Consider the following 14,689-nt stretch of genomic DNA (forward strand, 5'->3'; position numbering starts at 1 on the left):
AATGGATCTATACTCAAGAAAACTATAGCATACTACTTAGTAAAACCGAGTGTGTAAGAGCACAAATTTTCATACGAATAATCTGTTGTTTTCTTTGGGAGTTATAAGGGCCCCATTTCACAGCAAAACCATGACCCAAAAAAATTTCAACTCTAAATATCTTCTCAAGTAATGGATCTGTACTCAAGAAAACTATAGCATACTACTCAGTAAAACCGAGTGTGTAAGAGCACAAAATTTCATACGAATAATCTGTTGTTTTCTGTGAGAGTTATAAGGGCCCCATTTCACAGCAAAACCATGACCCAAAAAAATTTCAACTCTCAATATCTTCTCAACTAATGGATCTGTACTCAAGAAAACTACAGCATACTACTCAGTAAAACAGAGTGTGTAAGAGCACAAAATTTCATACGAATAATCTGTTGTTTTCTGTGGGAGTTATAAGGGCTTCATTTCACAGCAAAACCATGACCCAAAAAAATTTCAACTCTCAATATCTTCTCAACTAATGGATCTGTACTCAAGAAAACTATAGCATACTACTCAGTAAAACAGAGTGTGTAAGAGCACAAAATTTCATACGAATAATCTGTTGTTTTCTGTGGGAGTTATAAGGGCCCCATTTCACAGCAAAACCATGACCCAAAAAAATTTCAACTCTCAATATCTTCTGAACTAATGGATCTATACTCAAGAAAACTATAGCATACTACTTAGTGAAACCGAGTGTATAAGAGCACAAATTTTCATACGAATAATCTGTTGTTTTCTGTGGGAGTTATAAGGGCCCCATTTCACAGCAAAACCATGACCCAAAAAAATTTCAACTCTCAATATCTTCTCAACTAATGGATCTATACTCAACAAAACTGTAGCATACTACTTAGTAAAACCGAGTGTTAAGAGCACAAAATTTCATACGAATAATCTGTTGTTTTCTGTGGGAGTTATAAGGGCCCCATTTCACAGCAAAACCATGACCCAAAAAAATTTCAACTCCCAATATCTTCTCAAGTAATGGATCTGTACTCAAGAAAACTATAGCATACTTCTCAGTAAAACCGAGTGTGTAAGAGCACAAAATTTCATACGAATAATCTGTTGTTTTCTGTGGGAGTTATAAGGGCCTTATTTCACAGCAAAACCATGACCCTAAAAAATTTCAACTCTCAATATCTTCTCAACTAATGGATCTGTACTCAAGAAAACTACAGCATACTACTCAGTAAAACAGAGTGTGTAAGAGCACAAAATTTCATACGAATAATCTGTTGTTTTCTGTGGGAGTTATAAGGGCCCCATTTCACAGCAAAACCATGACCCAAAAAAATTTCAACTCCCAATATCTTCTCAAGTAATGGATCTGTACTCAAGAAAACTATAGCATACTTCTCAGTAAAACCGAGTGTGTAAGAGCACAAAATTTCATACGAATAATCTGTTGTTTTCTGTGGGAGTTATAAGGGCCCCATTTCACAGCAAAACCATGACCCAAAAAAATTTCAACTCTCAATATCTTCTCAAGTAATGGATCTGTACTCAAGAAAACTATAGCATACTACTTAGTAAAACCGAGTGTGTAAGAGCACAAATTTTCATACGAATAATCTGTTGTTTTCTGTGGGAGTTATAAGGGCCCCATTTCACAGCAAAACCATGACCCAAAAAAATTTCAACTCTCAATATCTTCTCAAGTAATGGATCTGTACTCAAGAAAACTATAGCATACTACTCAGAAAAACCGAGTGTGTAAGAGCACCAAATTTCATACGAATAATCTGTTGTTTTCTGTGGGAGTTATAAGGGCCCCATTTCACAGCAAAACCATGACCCAAAAAAATTTCAACTCTCAATATCTTCTCAACTAATGGATCTGTTCTCAAGAAAACTATAGCATACTACTCAGTAAAACAGAGTGTGTAAGAGCACAAAATTTCATACGAATAATCTGTTGTTTTCTGTGGGAGTTATAAGGTCCCCATTTCACAGCAAAACCATGACCCAAAAAAATTTCAACTCTAAATATCTTCTCAAGTAATGGATCTGTACTCAAGAAAACTATAGCATACTACTCAGTAAAACCGAGTGTGTAAGAGCACAAAATTTCATACGAATAATCTGTTGTTTTCTGTGGGAGTTATAAGGGCCCCATTTCACAGCAAAACCATGACCCAAAAAAATTTCAACTCTCAATATCTTCTCAACTAATGGATCTGTACTCAAGAAAACTATAGCATACTACTCAGTAAAACAGAGTGTGTAAGAGCACAAAATTTCATACGAATAATCTGTTGTTTTCTGTGGGAGTTATAAGGGCCTTATTTCACAGCAAAACCATGACCCTAAAAAATTTCAACTCTCAATATCTTCTCAACTAATGGATCTGTACTCAAGAAAACTACAGCATACTACTCAGTAAAACAGAGTGTGTAAGAGCACAAAATTTCATACGAATAATCTGTTGTTTTCTGTGGGAGTTATAAGGGCTTCATTTCACAGCAAAACCATGACCCAAAAAAATTTCAACTCTCAATATCTTCTCAACTAATGGATCTGTACTCAAGAAAACTACAGCATACTACTCAGTAAAACAGAGTGTGTAAGAGCACAAAATTTCATACGAATAATCTGTTGTTTTCTGTGGGAGTTATAAGGGCTTCATTTCACAGCAAAACCATGAACCAAAAAAATTTCAACTCTCAATATCTTCTCAACTAATGGATCTGTACTCAAAAAAACTATAGCATACTACTCAGTAAAACCGAGTTTGTAAGAGCACCAAATTTCATACGAATAATCTGTTGTTTACTGTGGTAGTTATAAGGGCCCCATTTCACAGCAAAACCATGACCCAAAAAAATTTCAACTCTCAATATCTTCTCAAGTAATGGATCTGTACTCAAGAAAACTATAGCATACTACTTAGTAAAACCGAGTGTGTAAGAGCACAAATTTTCATTCGAATAATCTGTTGTTTTCTGTGGGAGTTATAAGGGCCCCATTTCACAGCAAAACCATGACCCAAAAAAATTTCAACTCTCAATATCTTCTCAAGTAATGGATCTGTACTCAAGAAAACTATAGCATACTTCTCAGTAAAACCGAGTGTGTAAGAGCACAAAATTTCATACGAATAATCTGTTGTTTTCTGTGGGAGTTATAAGGGCCCCATTTCACAGCAAAACCATGACCCAAAAAAATTTCAACTCTCAATATCTTCTCAAGTAATGGATCTGTACTCAAGAAAACTATAGCATACTACTCAGTAAAACCGAGTGTGTAAGAGCACAAAATTTCATACGAATAATCTGTTGTTTTCTGTGGGAGTTATAAGGGCCCCATTTCACAGCAAAACCATGACCCAAAAAAATTTCAACTCTCATTATCTTCTCAACTAATGGATCTGTACTCAAGAAAACTATAGCATACTACTCAGTAAAACAGAGTGTGTAAGAGCAAAAAATTTCATACGAATAATCTGTTGTTTTCTGTGGGAGTTATAAGGGCCCCATTTCACAGCAAAACCATGACCCAAAAAAATTTCAACTCTCAATATCTTCTCAACTAATGGATCTGTACTCAAGAAAACTATAGCATACTACTCAATAAAACCGAGTGTGTAAGAGCACAAAATTTCATACGAATAATCTGTTGTTTACTGTGGGAGTTATAAGGGCCCCATTTCACAGAAAAACCATGACCCAAAAAAATTTCAATTTTCAATATCTTCTCAAGTAATGGATCTGTACTCAAGAAAACTATAGCTTACTACTTAGTAAAACCGAGTGTGTAAGAGCACAAATTTTCATACGAATAATCTGTTGTTTTCTTTGGGAGTTATAAGGGCCCCATTTCACAGCATAACCATGACCCAAAAAAATTTCAACTCTCAATATCTTCTCAAGTAATGGATCTATACTCAACAAAACTATAGCATACTACTCAGTAAAACAGAGTGTGTAAGAGCACAAAATTTCATACGAATAATCTGTTGTTTTCTGTGGGAGTTAGAAGGGCCCCATTTCACAGCAAAACCATGACCCAAAAAAATTTCAACTCTCAATATCTTCTCAACTAATGGTTCTGTACTCAAGAAATCTATAGCATACTACTCAGTAAAACAGAGTGTGTAAGAGCACAAAATTTCATACGAATAATCTGTTGTTTACTGTGGGAGTTATAAGGGCCCCATTTCACAGCATAACCATGACCCAAAAAAATTTCAACTCTCAATATCTTCTGAACTAATGGATCTATACTCAAGAAAACTATAGCATACTACTTAGTAAAACCGAGTGTGTAAGAGCACAAATTTTCATACGAATAATCTGTTGTTTTCTTTGGGAGTTATAAGGGCCCCATTTCACAGCAAAACCATGACCCAAAAAAATTTCAACTCTCAATATCTTCTCAAGTAATGGATCTATACTCAACAAAACTATAGCATACTACTCAGTAAAACAGAGTGTGTAAGAGCACAAAATTTCATACGAATAATCTGTTGTTTTCTGTGGGAGTTAGAAGGGCCCCATTTCACAGCAAAACCATGACCCAAAAAAATTTCAACTCTCAATATCTTCTCAACTAATGGTTCTGTACTCAAGAAATCTATAGCATACTACTCAGTAAAACAGAGTGTGTAAGAGCACAAAATTTCATACGAATAATCTGTTGTTTACTGTGGGAGTTATAAAGGGCCCCATTTCATAGCAAAACCATGACCCAAATAAATTTCAACTCTCAATATGTTCTCAACTTATGGATTTGTACCTAAGGTAACTACAGCATATAACTTATAACTCAATAAAGTGTAGTATATTAGTGAGCAAAATTTCATGCCAATAATGTGTTGTTAACTGCGGGAGGAAGTTGTAGGTCAAGGGACATCAATTAGTAAAGCTGCTAAAAAGCACCCAGTCGCTCGAGTTACCCTACTGTACAATGTGAAAGGTAAATCTACAGTCAGCAGACGAATGGAGCCAAGTACATTACTCTCCTCTGCGGAAGAGGATTTTTTTTAGTTTTTTGGATCACGTCCTTTGCCGGAGCTGGGTTTCCCATCACTAAAAGCCATCTGCTGATGAGTGTGTGGCAACTTATTAATAAACTAGATATACCGAACCCTTTCAATAATAAGCTAGCAGGTAAATCTTGGTAGAGAACATTCCGGAACCGTCATCCTATCATTGCAAGACGGATAAGCGAACTGTTTCTTGAGCCAAAGTAACCAATACTAGTTTGAACTTTTTGTACAATGAAGTTTCTCGATAATTGTATGACGCAGATGCCCTAGAAGGTTCGAACGAAATTAAAACTCTCCGGTAGGATAGTTGTATAAGGGTTGATCGTCAATAACTGCTTGAAAAAGCGTAATGTTGAAAAATATTACATTATTTAGGCAGGCTAATTTAAAAACCGATTGTTATTGATTATGAATAAGACTGATTTTTTTGTTAAAAATCTAAGTGGAACAGTGATTTAGGTCGTTTCCGGAATATACTTGTTGTCAATCACTGGTCCCACCCCATGTCAATCACTGGTACCACTGAAAATTCGGTGTGTCAATCACCGGCTCATTGAAATACTTTCAAAAAAGTGATATTTTTTGGTTGACATAAAAATCGAAGTTACTGAATACATAATACAATCTAATGGAGCGGCAGAATTGTATCAACCAACACCTGGAGCCAAAATAACGGAAGATATTCTAAACGAAACTCGAATTTTTTCTTAAGCTCTAAATTACCGGTCGCTTCACCCTATTTGTTTTGTGTGAGTGCTTTTTTAAACTCATTTTTCGAAAAAAATAAGCATACGCTTAAATAAAACCTTTAGTCTGTTGTTTATTTTAATCTTCTCTGTCATAAACCTATTTATTTCAAACATTATTCTGAACAAAATTATTATTTAACAGTTCTGAGATCTGAGTATATCTATACCGATTTAAATCTTTAGGTCTTTTAAAACGATTCCTCTTTTTTTTGTGATGGTGCGGATTTCAGCCTCGTCAAATTCGATGACAGGTGGGGGTAGAATGGTGCTGATGGATATGGCTTACAGCTTCGTTGAACTCGATGATTACCCGGTCAGATTTGGAGGTGTTTGGATCTGGCACAATTTAGGTGCGCCAGAACCGCCATTTTCCCTCTACTACTCAAGAAAACTATAGCATACTACTCAGTAAAACCGAGTGTGTAAGAGCACAAAATTTCATACGAATAATCTGTTGTTTTCTGTGGGAGTTATAAGGGCCCCATTTCACAGCAAAACCATGACCCAAAAAAATTTCCCTCTACTCACGAATTCACATCTAAAATCGATTAGGTTTAAAAAAAATAAAAAAAAATTATAAGATTGATTTGCAATTGGCTTTGAACAAAACTTTTCATCAATTCCTTTAAGAGCTCAAAATAGAACGTTCGTATTTTTTAAAATGTTTTATTTTATTTTTTTTAAATAAAATGCAGATTATACTGAATAAACAAAACTCTAAAAGGGGCGAACAGTCATAATAGCCTTGGAAAGCGATTTCATCATTCATCACTCATTTGCACTCATTCATTTTGTAACTGACAAACCTGTCCGTTAAATATTTGAAATTTAAATATTTTTATCCTAGACAAGAGATTAACTGAGAACATTTGGAACCCCCGTACAAAGATAAAAACACACGTACAGAAAGACTCGAATTTAATAGTAAATACAATTATTTTCCATTAAAAGACAACTTCATAACCTCCATATACTTCATAACGCTTAATATACAGTACTATCCTCAGACCTATGTGGTCTTACGGACTAGAGCTGTGGGGTTCAGCCAAACCTACAAATATACGGACTGTACAAGACATTTCAGTCAAAACTCCTCCGACAGATAGTTGACGCTCCTTTCTACGGTGACTAACCTCACTCTTCACAACGAAAGGATCAAATTTATTCCTTAATTTACCAAATAATGCACTTTACTCAACATGTGAAGCATGTACTGTGCCTTCAAAGGTGCCTCTTCAGATACAGAGAGCAGTTGATAACCTCCTGGCTAACCTGGCTTGCAAGTCTGAGGAGGCACCTTTCAAGACACAGTTCATGCTGCAAAAGTGGATTATTTGATAAATTAAGGAATAAATTTGATCCTTTACATAAAAGATATTGATCTCTCAAATATGTGGCAGGAGGTTTCCAATTTTTTTTGGTAATTAAACGCAACTCTCCCAAAATTACCAAATAATTATTAAACCTTCTTGTTTGTAACAGATGTAAAATTATTTTTTAGCTATTTTGAGTATGTTTGAGAACATCTAAAGCTCTTAACATTTGATTTTTCTTAGAAAAATCACTCGGAAAACGACTTATTTCCCGATATTAAGAAAAATACTAGCTTTACAGCCTTGGCAATATTTTTAGTAGAAAGGGGATGAAAAAATACATAAAAATGACCTATCGCGTGCTCTTCTTTCTCTTTGATAACAAGTTAAAAAAATTGAAATATGATTAAAAATACCAGATTTTGAAATGGCCTAGCACCTTTAATTTTGAAAATATCGAATTGCGGTTTCCGGTTTCTTTCATTACTTTTTATACTCTTTAAAACTGTGTATATGAAAATGGAGGTCAACTGCAAACCCTCACTTTTGGTCGCGTGTCAGCCGCGTATGCGGGCAGGAATCTAAAATCAAGTCACATATTCTGAAACTAGAGGTGACGGGTTACAAATTTTTCCTCTACCATTTTTTGCTCAGATTAACCGTTTAAGCATGAAATGCATTTGAGCCGTCTTAAAATGAACACCCTGTGTATAAAAAAAAATAACGACTCAAGGTATTTGTCTAAATTTAAACCTATCTGGAAATGAGGCAAACAATTGTGAGGTTAAATTAAATATTCTAACCTTTTTGCAAATAATAGTCCTTAAAATACTTTATTAAAACACTCTTAGCTCAGAGCTTCCAAAAACTGTACTTGAGGTAGAATCTTATAAGGAAAATTGAACATGACCTTCGTACAGTTAAAGGAAAATGGAAATCTAACAGACGGTGACAAATTTGACAACGAGGTCAAAAAGTTAAAAACATAACAGATAATATTTAGCTTACAGGTATAGTTAGTTACCTTGAATAATCAAAAAAACACACGCAGTATGAAGATGATATCTTCAAGATGCTTTAAATTAATTAAACTTTGTTTTACAAAGTGACTAAATTGGAGGCAGTGCAAAGCAAGAAACTCTGGTTGAGGTATGAGAATCAAATGAGGAAAAATTCTGCTGCTTGAAAAAGTGACACTCCACGACATCAACCAGAGACAAAGAACTGTGGTAATGAATCTGTACCATCTCCTTCTTTAAGGAAAAAACAACAACCTTGACAAACCAATGTTCAACAATAAATGTCAAACCTGTCAAATCTTGTCGCGGTTGCAGCAGCGTTGTCACGACTAGCTTGAAATTAATTATAACAAATCAACGAATCCATACTTTTAGCACAATTGTTCTCAAGAATTTTGGATTGAACTGATCCCAAGTCAATGTTCTCTCGTTGGTGGCTAACTTCACCGGGCAAGGCGCCACGGTAGCCGAGCGGTTAGAGGCAAGACCTGCAAAGCTAATATGCATTGAGGTACTGGGTTCGATTCCCGGTCTTAGGCCTTGGATTTTATTTAATAGTTAATAAAAGAAATTTACAGTAAAGTATGTTTGCTAGTCGCCTCCGTCCACGACACCTAATTGGTAGTTGGACGTTAAGCCCCGCCTGAAAAAATAGGCGATTACTTTACTTTACTTTACTTTTACATCAACGGGCGTTGAACTTTCAAGAATAGAATATCTAGAAAGATTGGAGAACTGGATTCAGCACAGTATTCTCAACTTATGGGACGAGCTTGGGCATCTAAATTTCACTGCCGAATATATTTCCGGTTTAAACTGTCAAAAAGTTGACATAATCGCAATAACTCCTCTTATCTAGCACGAAAATGTTAAAAATCAATCTTATACTATTGTAATAGACACGGTTTAGTTCTATAGCTCACAAAAAGCTTTTATCAATCTACAAAAAAGACAAACCTTTTGTATAGACGGAATGTCCAATTTAAGTTTCATTTATGAATAACAAAACATCTGAAATGAACCTAAAATTTTGGCTGATACAAACTAATGCATGTAAATCAAAAGAATCGGTTTTGTATTAATTAAATACTTTTTCTTCTAGTAATTCGAGAATGTGTTTGTAAATGGGAGAGGCAGAGAGGGGGGAAATTCATTCATAAGAACCCACCATTCATTGTTCGAATAGTAGAAAGAGTTCATTATTTATGCAAGAATGCAACAATACAAAGACAATAAATGATAAAATGGCAACAACTGGAGTCGCTTATCAAAGAAAACATCCGCTCGGGGAGGACTGACCGGCGAAATTTCTCATAATTCTGACTAACCAACATTTCCTGAATAATTTAAATTATTATATAATACAAAAAGTATATTAATAATAAATAGAAACTTACCCTCTGATGTATGCGCTCCTTGTAACTCTCCGACCTGTTGATGGAAGTACTGCTGGTCTTACTTTTGGTGACATGTTGAGACCTGCACAAAAGGTAGTTTGGATTGAAATTGATTCTGATCTATAGATATTTAATCAAAGAATTAAGACTGATCTAGAAATGTTTAATGAATTTAATTAGAATAAGGACGATTTTTGTTTAGTTGATAAATAACATTAGGTTATGATCAATTTCAATAAACCTGTAGAACCTAAATTGACATAATCTTCATTCCTCGAATATAAGAGAAAAACATTGTTCAATAACAGAAACGAAAATGCAAGATCTAGGGAAAGAGAGAACATTCAAAAACGTTCTACCACCGATTTTAAATTCTACGGTTGCTAATTAGAGTAGACTGTAAATATGGTGCCAATAAAATTTGGATTTCACGGACTTCACCAAGGTTTAAAGAGATTAATGCAGATTATATTGGGGAATTGGGCGCCACGGTAGCCGAGCGGTTAGAGGCGAGACCTGCGAAGCTAATATGTATTGTGGTACTGGGTTCGATTCCCGGTCTTTAGGCCTTGGATTTTATTTAATGGTTAATAAAAGAAATTTACAGTAAAGTATGTTTGCTAGTCGCCTCCGTCCACGACACCTAATTGGTAGATGGACGTTAAGCCCCGCCTGAAAAAATTGGCGATTACTTTACTTTATATTGGGGAATTGGAACTGATCCAGGTCCCCTTGCTAAAAGCGAGAGGTAAGGCAGCAACAATAACGGACTCCGGCAGCTTTGAGGCCTGACTTGTATGCATGCGGTTGAGGCTTGCTTCAAGGGTAAGGTCCCAGGACATTATTAGATCTCGATAGGTGCTGCGTGATTGTGCTGGAAGAGGTATCCATACAGTTATACTATGTATCGAAAAATCGATCAGTAACGCTACTCTTACTAGTCATCAAGAAACAAGAACAATAATCGATATCATTCAAACATAAAAAATAAATAAATCGTAGGTGAATAACAATAAAACAAAAAGCAGTTGAACTAACAAAAGAAACTAACACGCAACAAATATTTAGAATTAATAAATTTAAACAGCTGCAAACACTAAATATTGCAGTTATTAATTTACATAATAAAACAAGCATCATAATTTGTATTTAACTATTTATGAATTATAGAAAACTCAAAAACAATTAGGGGAAATGTTTTACATCACTGAACATGGAATCACAGAGAGTTGGGATTATAAATTCAAAATCAATTTAAATGAACGAATCCACAGATACTAACTGAAGTACATGTGTATTCATAAAAAATAATTCTTCGCTCTTAAAATTAAAATAATCCTTCTCAACCCAAATAAATATAAACAGGTCATCTGGCTGGTTCCACAATGATCGAATATTTTAGTTTTTTTTTAATTTCTAAATTAGAATGGTGAAAGAGAAACTTAGAAGTGTTTAAATAAGTTTTGGGTCATAATACACACTTTTCTGAATTAAAAATAACTATCAACCGTTTTGTGTCCGCTAAAAATTAAGTGAGTTTTAAAATATTGAAGTTCAGTGCAATATTTAATCTTTAAAAATAAATAAAGTATAAAGGTAAATATTTTCATTATTTACATTTGTAGTGAATGTTCCAAGTTGGGTTCTTTTTATTTATTTATTTTCAGTTCAGGTTAATTTTAGAATAATCAATGACGCCATCGTGCCTGGTCTAGAGAGGATGGGTACTATTGACAACAATCACGGTATTTACTTGCTTTCCTTAGTTAAAGGAAAAATTAAATGTTTCATTTCTTGTTTTTCATTTTCGATGTTTCATTTTGTGTTTCAATATTCTTTTTTTCTCTTTTTCATTTCTTTACGAACAAACTTACTTCTTGTTTACGACCAATTAATCATTTCGCTTCTAACGTCATCATGCTTTGTTGAAATAAAAATTAAATGGTTATGAATGAAATAGACTAAAACATTTTCCTCTTCGAAACCCCGTGAAGTCTTTTTGTTAAATTCATACTTCGCAAAACTTAAAAAGCAATGCTATTTCCAAATAAAGGGAAAATAAATAACATTGAATTTCAAGTAACAGTTAGCTTTTGTTAAAAAAACTTGCTGTTTTTAATTGATATTCCCTTTTATGATTAAAAACAGCTCCCTTAACAAAAAAAAAAAATTAGGCCCTTTTTTACAAAAACTTGAATATCTAGTGAGCTGTTGACGGGAATTCAGTCTTTCGAGGACTACATTACCTGTGAGGCATACAGTGTGTTTCAACAAAGAAAGGGATTGCTTTACACGATCCTGTACGCCAATTATGGGCATAATGGTTGGATTAACTGACAATGCATCCAGCTGAACTAGTTGCTATATCAAGGGAAGTCAAATATATTCGTCAATTTTGTCGTAAAACAAATAGTACATTATCTATGACAGCCAGAGTAAAATACATAAATCGGTTAGCCTACATCCTGCAGGCACAAATCAATCATAGGGATTGGGAGTAATTGTAGAAATGGTAGCAATCTGAAATGAGAAATGGGTATCGATAGTTTCTCTGGTTATGAGGTCATGGGTTGGACATGTTGCCAGAATACAGATTTAACGGTAGAATTTACAAAAATGGTGGTAAGTTTATTTAAATTCAATATATAAATTAAAATTAAGAGACTGTTTAATTAGCAAACATTGAACCATTAAATAAATTAAATAAAAAATGTTCCAAATTAATTATAATTAGTCTTTATTTTGTAAAATTTTAAAAATAAACCTGCAACTGGTTCAGCCAGATTCTTTAAAAAATTTAATTAAAATCACGTATATCATTGTACTCTCGGTAATGCTGCACGCTGCTAATTACATACAAATAAATTTGCATATCATTAATCTTATTAAAAACAGCAACATTTCATATTATTTCATCTTATTTCCATTTTTTTTTTTTTAGAATAATTGAAGTATTCTATTTTTTGCTAAAAGCTGGTTTATGTTTCAAAACTTTATTGCACAACTTTCGAATGATATTTCGTGGATTAAGATGTGATAAAAGTTTTTATGAAAACAATTTAAATAAAAAGAATAGGTATTCATTAAAATTAAAATCAGAATGTACACATTTCCTGTATACGGCAAAGGGAAGTTAAAAAGAACACGATCAAGGGATTCAATCTTACGGCTAGGGATTTGCTGTTATGTTGGAACATTAGCAACATACTTCCGTAATGTTTTTAATAAATTGGTACTTTAGATGGATGACACTTATGTTACCTCTCCCAAAGAATTATCCCCAAAAAAGTAATAGCCTTTTGTATGATCGGTAACATCCTCAAACTTCAAGAAGTCATCTGGTAAGGTTTTCAAAAAACAAAAGTTCTCTTTCTCTCAAAATAATGAAAATAAACATGGAAAATTGGTGATTCGACATTTATGATTTTTCGTGAATACTAAAATGGAACTTTTTAGAGAGAAACGAAACCAAGTGCTCTTTCTTGGAAATAGATTGAGCGTTGATCCATCTGCATGGTGCTATGAATTGAAAGAAAATCAATCAATCAATTAATCAACCAAGTTTAAAGAAAGTCTTAGATCTGTTTACGAGTAAATCTCAAAAATAAAATTAAAATTAAAATGAGTAAAATGGTGCAACCGATGGACAGATTTTGTTCATTAACTTTCAGTCAGGACCCATGGCTACTGGAATAGATAGATTTGAATACTTGCTATTTTTCGTTCCTGGGAGCTAAGCGCCCAGACATATTTTGTGAATACAACTTTTTTGGAATTAGAGCGCATCAAATCGTTCAAAATTACACTATTAGAATTACCTTCTTTTAACCACAGAAAAGGTTAGTAGGTTACCAGAATACTTTTGCATAATGACTGCTATCATAATAATTAATAAAATAATTTCATTCTTTTAATGCAGAATCTTCTAGTTTATTGAATTGTGTAAACTTCAAAGACCAACTGAAATGGTAATTTAGAGTGAAGTCTCCCTCTAAGTTAAGATTCTAGCTCTAAAGACCTCTGATAGAATGATTACAAAGAAGCTAAACAAATAAAAATGTTAAAATCAACTTCTTACTGCAAATATTCTACAAAAGAGAAGCGCAATTTTTTGAAGGTAACCCAGAGACAATGGCAGTATTTTTTAATGAATGAAAATTTAAATATAGGTTTCCAAATGTTTTAGTTATGGGATAACATGAAGGAATCTCAAGAAACTGAAATTCAATTCACCCCCACCCATCCCACAGGATCACTGTAATTGAACCTGAGTTATAGGATGTCTTTAAGTTATAGGGAAATATAAGGAGAGCAAGTTACGAGATTTCAAAACATTGTTTAGAGATGAATTCTGAGAGGAACGCAATTAGTTGGAAAGCAACTGTCCGGAAACTTTGGATATGGTGTGATACTAACAAGATGAGGGAAGACCAAGTGGGAAGCGACATACTTTCATGGAGCTGTATAACTATCCATTTATTGGTTATCAAGTTATTCGCTCATCGTGAGATTAAAGATAAGCAAATTCTGGTTAATACTGGTGTAGAAGGACTGGTACTACTTTGCAAACGCCCTCCGCTTAACGTTTAGATATGTGTAATAGTGAGAGGGAGAGTTATCCGATCCGCCGATAGATAGAGCTTGGAGATTGGACCAGAGTATGATGAAGGGGTATTAAGATGATGAATGTAGATGAAGATCAACGATGAATAGGCTAAAGGTTATTTATAGAATGGGAGTTTTTTGAGTGTAAGGAGGCGGTGTGGTTGTTTGTATAGAGTACTCACGAAGGTAAACTCCTCTTCCTATGGAACATAATATCGTGTTGCCGGGGAAAGAGTCACTCCCGGACTGACAGCGGCAATCCTCCGCCGCTGGAACCGCCTCCCTCGCACAATGGCCACTGTCAGCAAGGTTTTATGTAAACATCATGCTCTCTCTCTACGTAGCTCGTTCGCGGACTCTATAGAGACCACGTAACACCTGCTGACACGTTCTCGTAGCACAACACGATACACTGAACCAACTGAACACTGAACACAGAGACTCTGTGAGAAAACAAGAGACAGATGAAGTAAAGAGGAAGTCGGTTATCAGTCGGAAACGCAAACACAGCCAATGCCTGTGCGCTGTGTGTCGTCGCTGTAGGTGGTGGTGGACAGAAGCCTCTCTGTCTCATTCACGC

General features: G+C 34.5%; 1 protein-coding gene across 5 annotated transcripts in view; it reads right to left on the reverse strand.

Moving 5' to 3' along the window:
• Positions 1-14,689, reverse strand: part of RhoGEF2 (Rho guanine nucleotide exchange factor 2) — a 501,746-nt gene that overhangs the window by 159,133 nt on the left and 327,924 nt on the right. For all 5 annotated transcript variants that reach the window (XM_074130469.1, XM_074130467.1, XM_074130470.1 and 2 more), the window contains one exon: positions 9,505-9,586. In XM_074130469.1, the coding sequence (XP_073986570.1) occupies positions 9,505-9,586 (82 nt within the window). The remainder of the gene's footprint in view (positions 1-9,504; positions 9,587-14,689) is intronic.

This window comes from Rhodnius prolixus, unplaced genomic scaffold (genome assembly GCF_049639745.1).
Source record: "Rhodnius prolixus isolate KJV_2025 unplaced genomic scaffold, Rpr scaffold_4, whole genome shotgun sequence".
Taxonomy (NCBI): Eukaryota; Metazoa; Arthropoda; class Insecta; order Hemiptera; family Reduviidae; genus Rhodnius; species Rhodnius prolixus.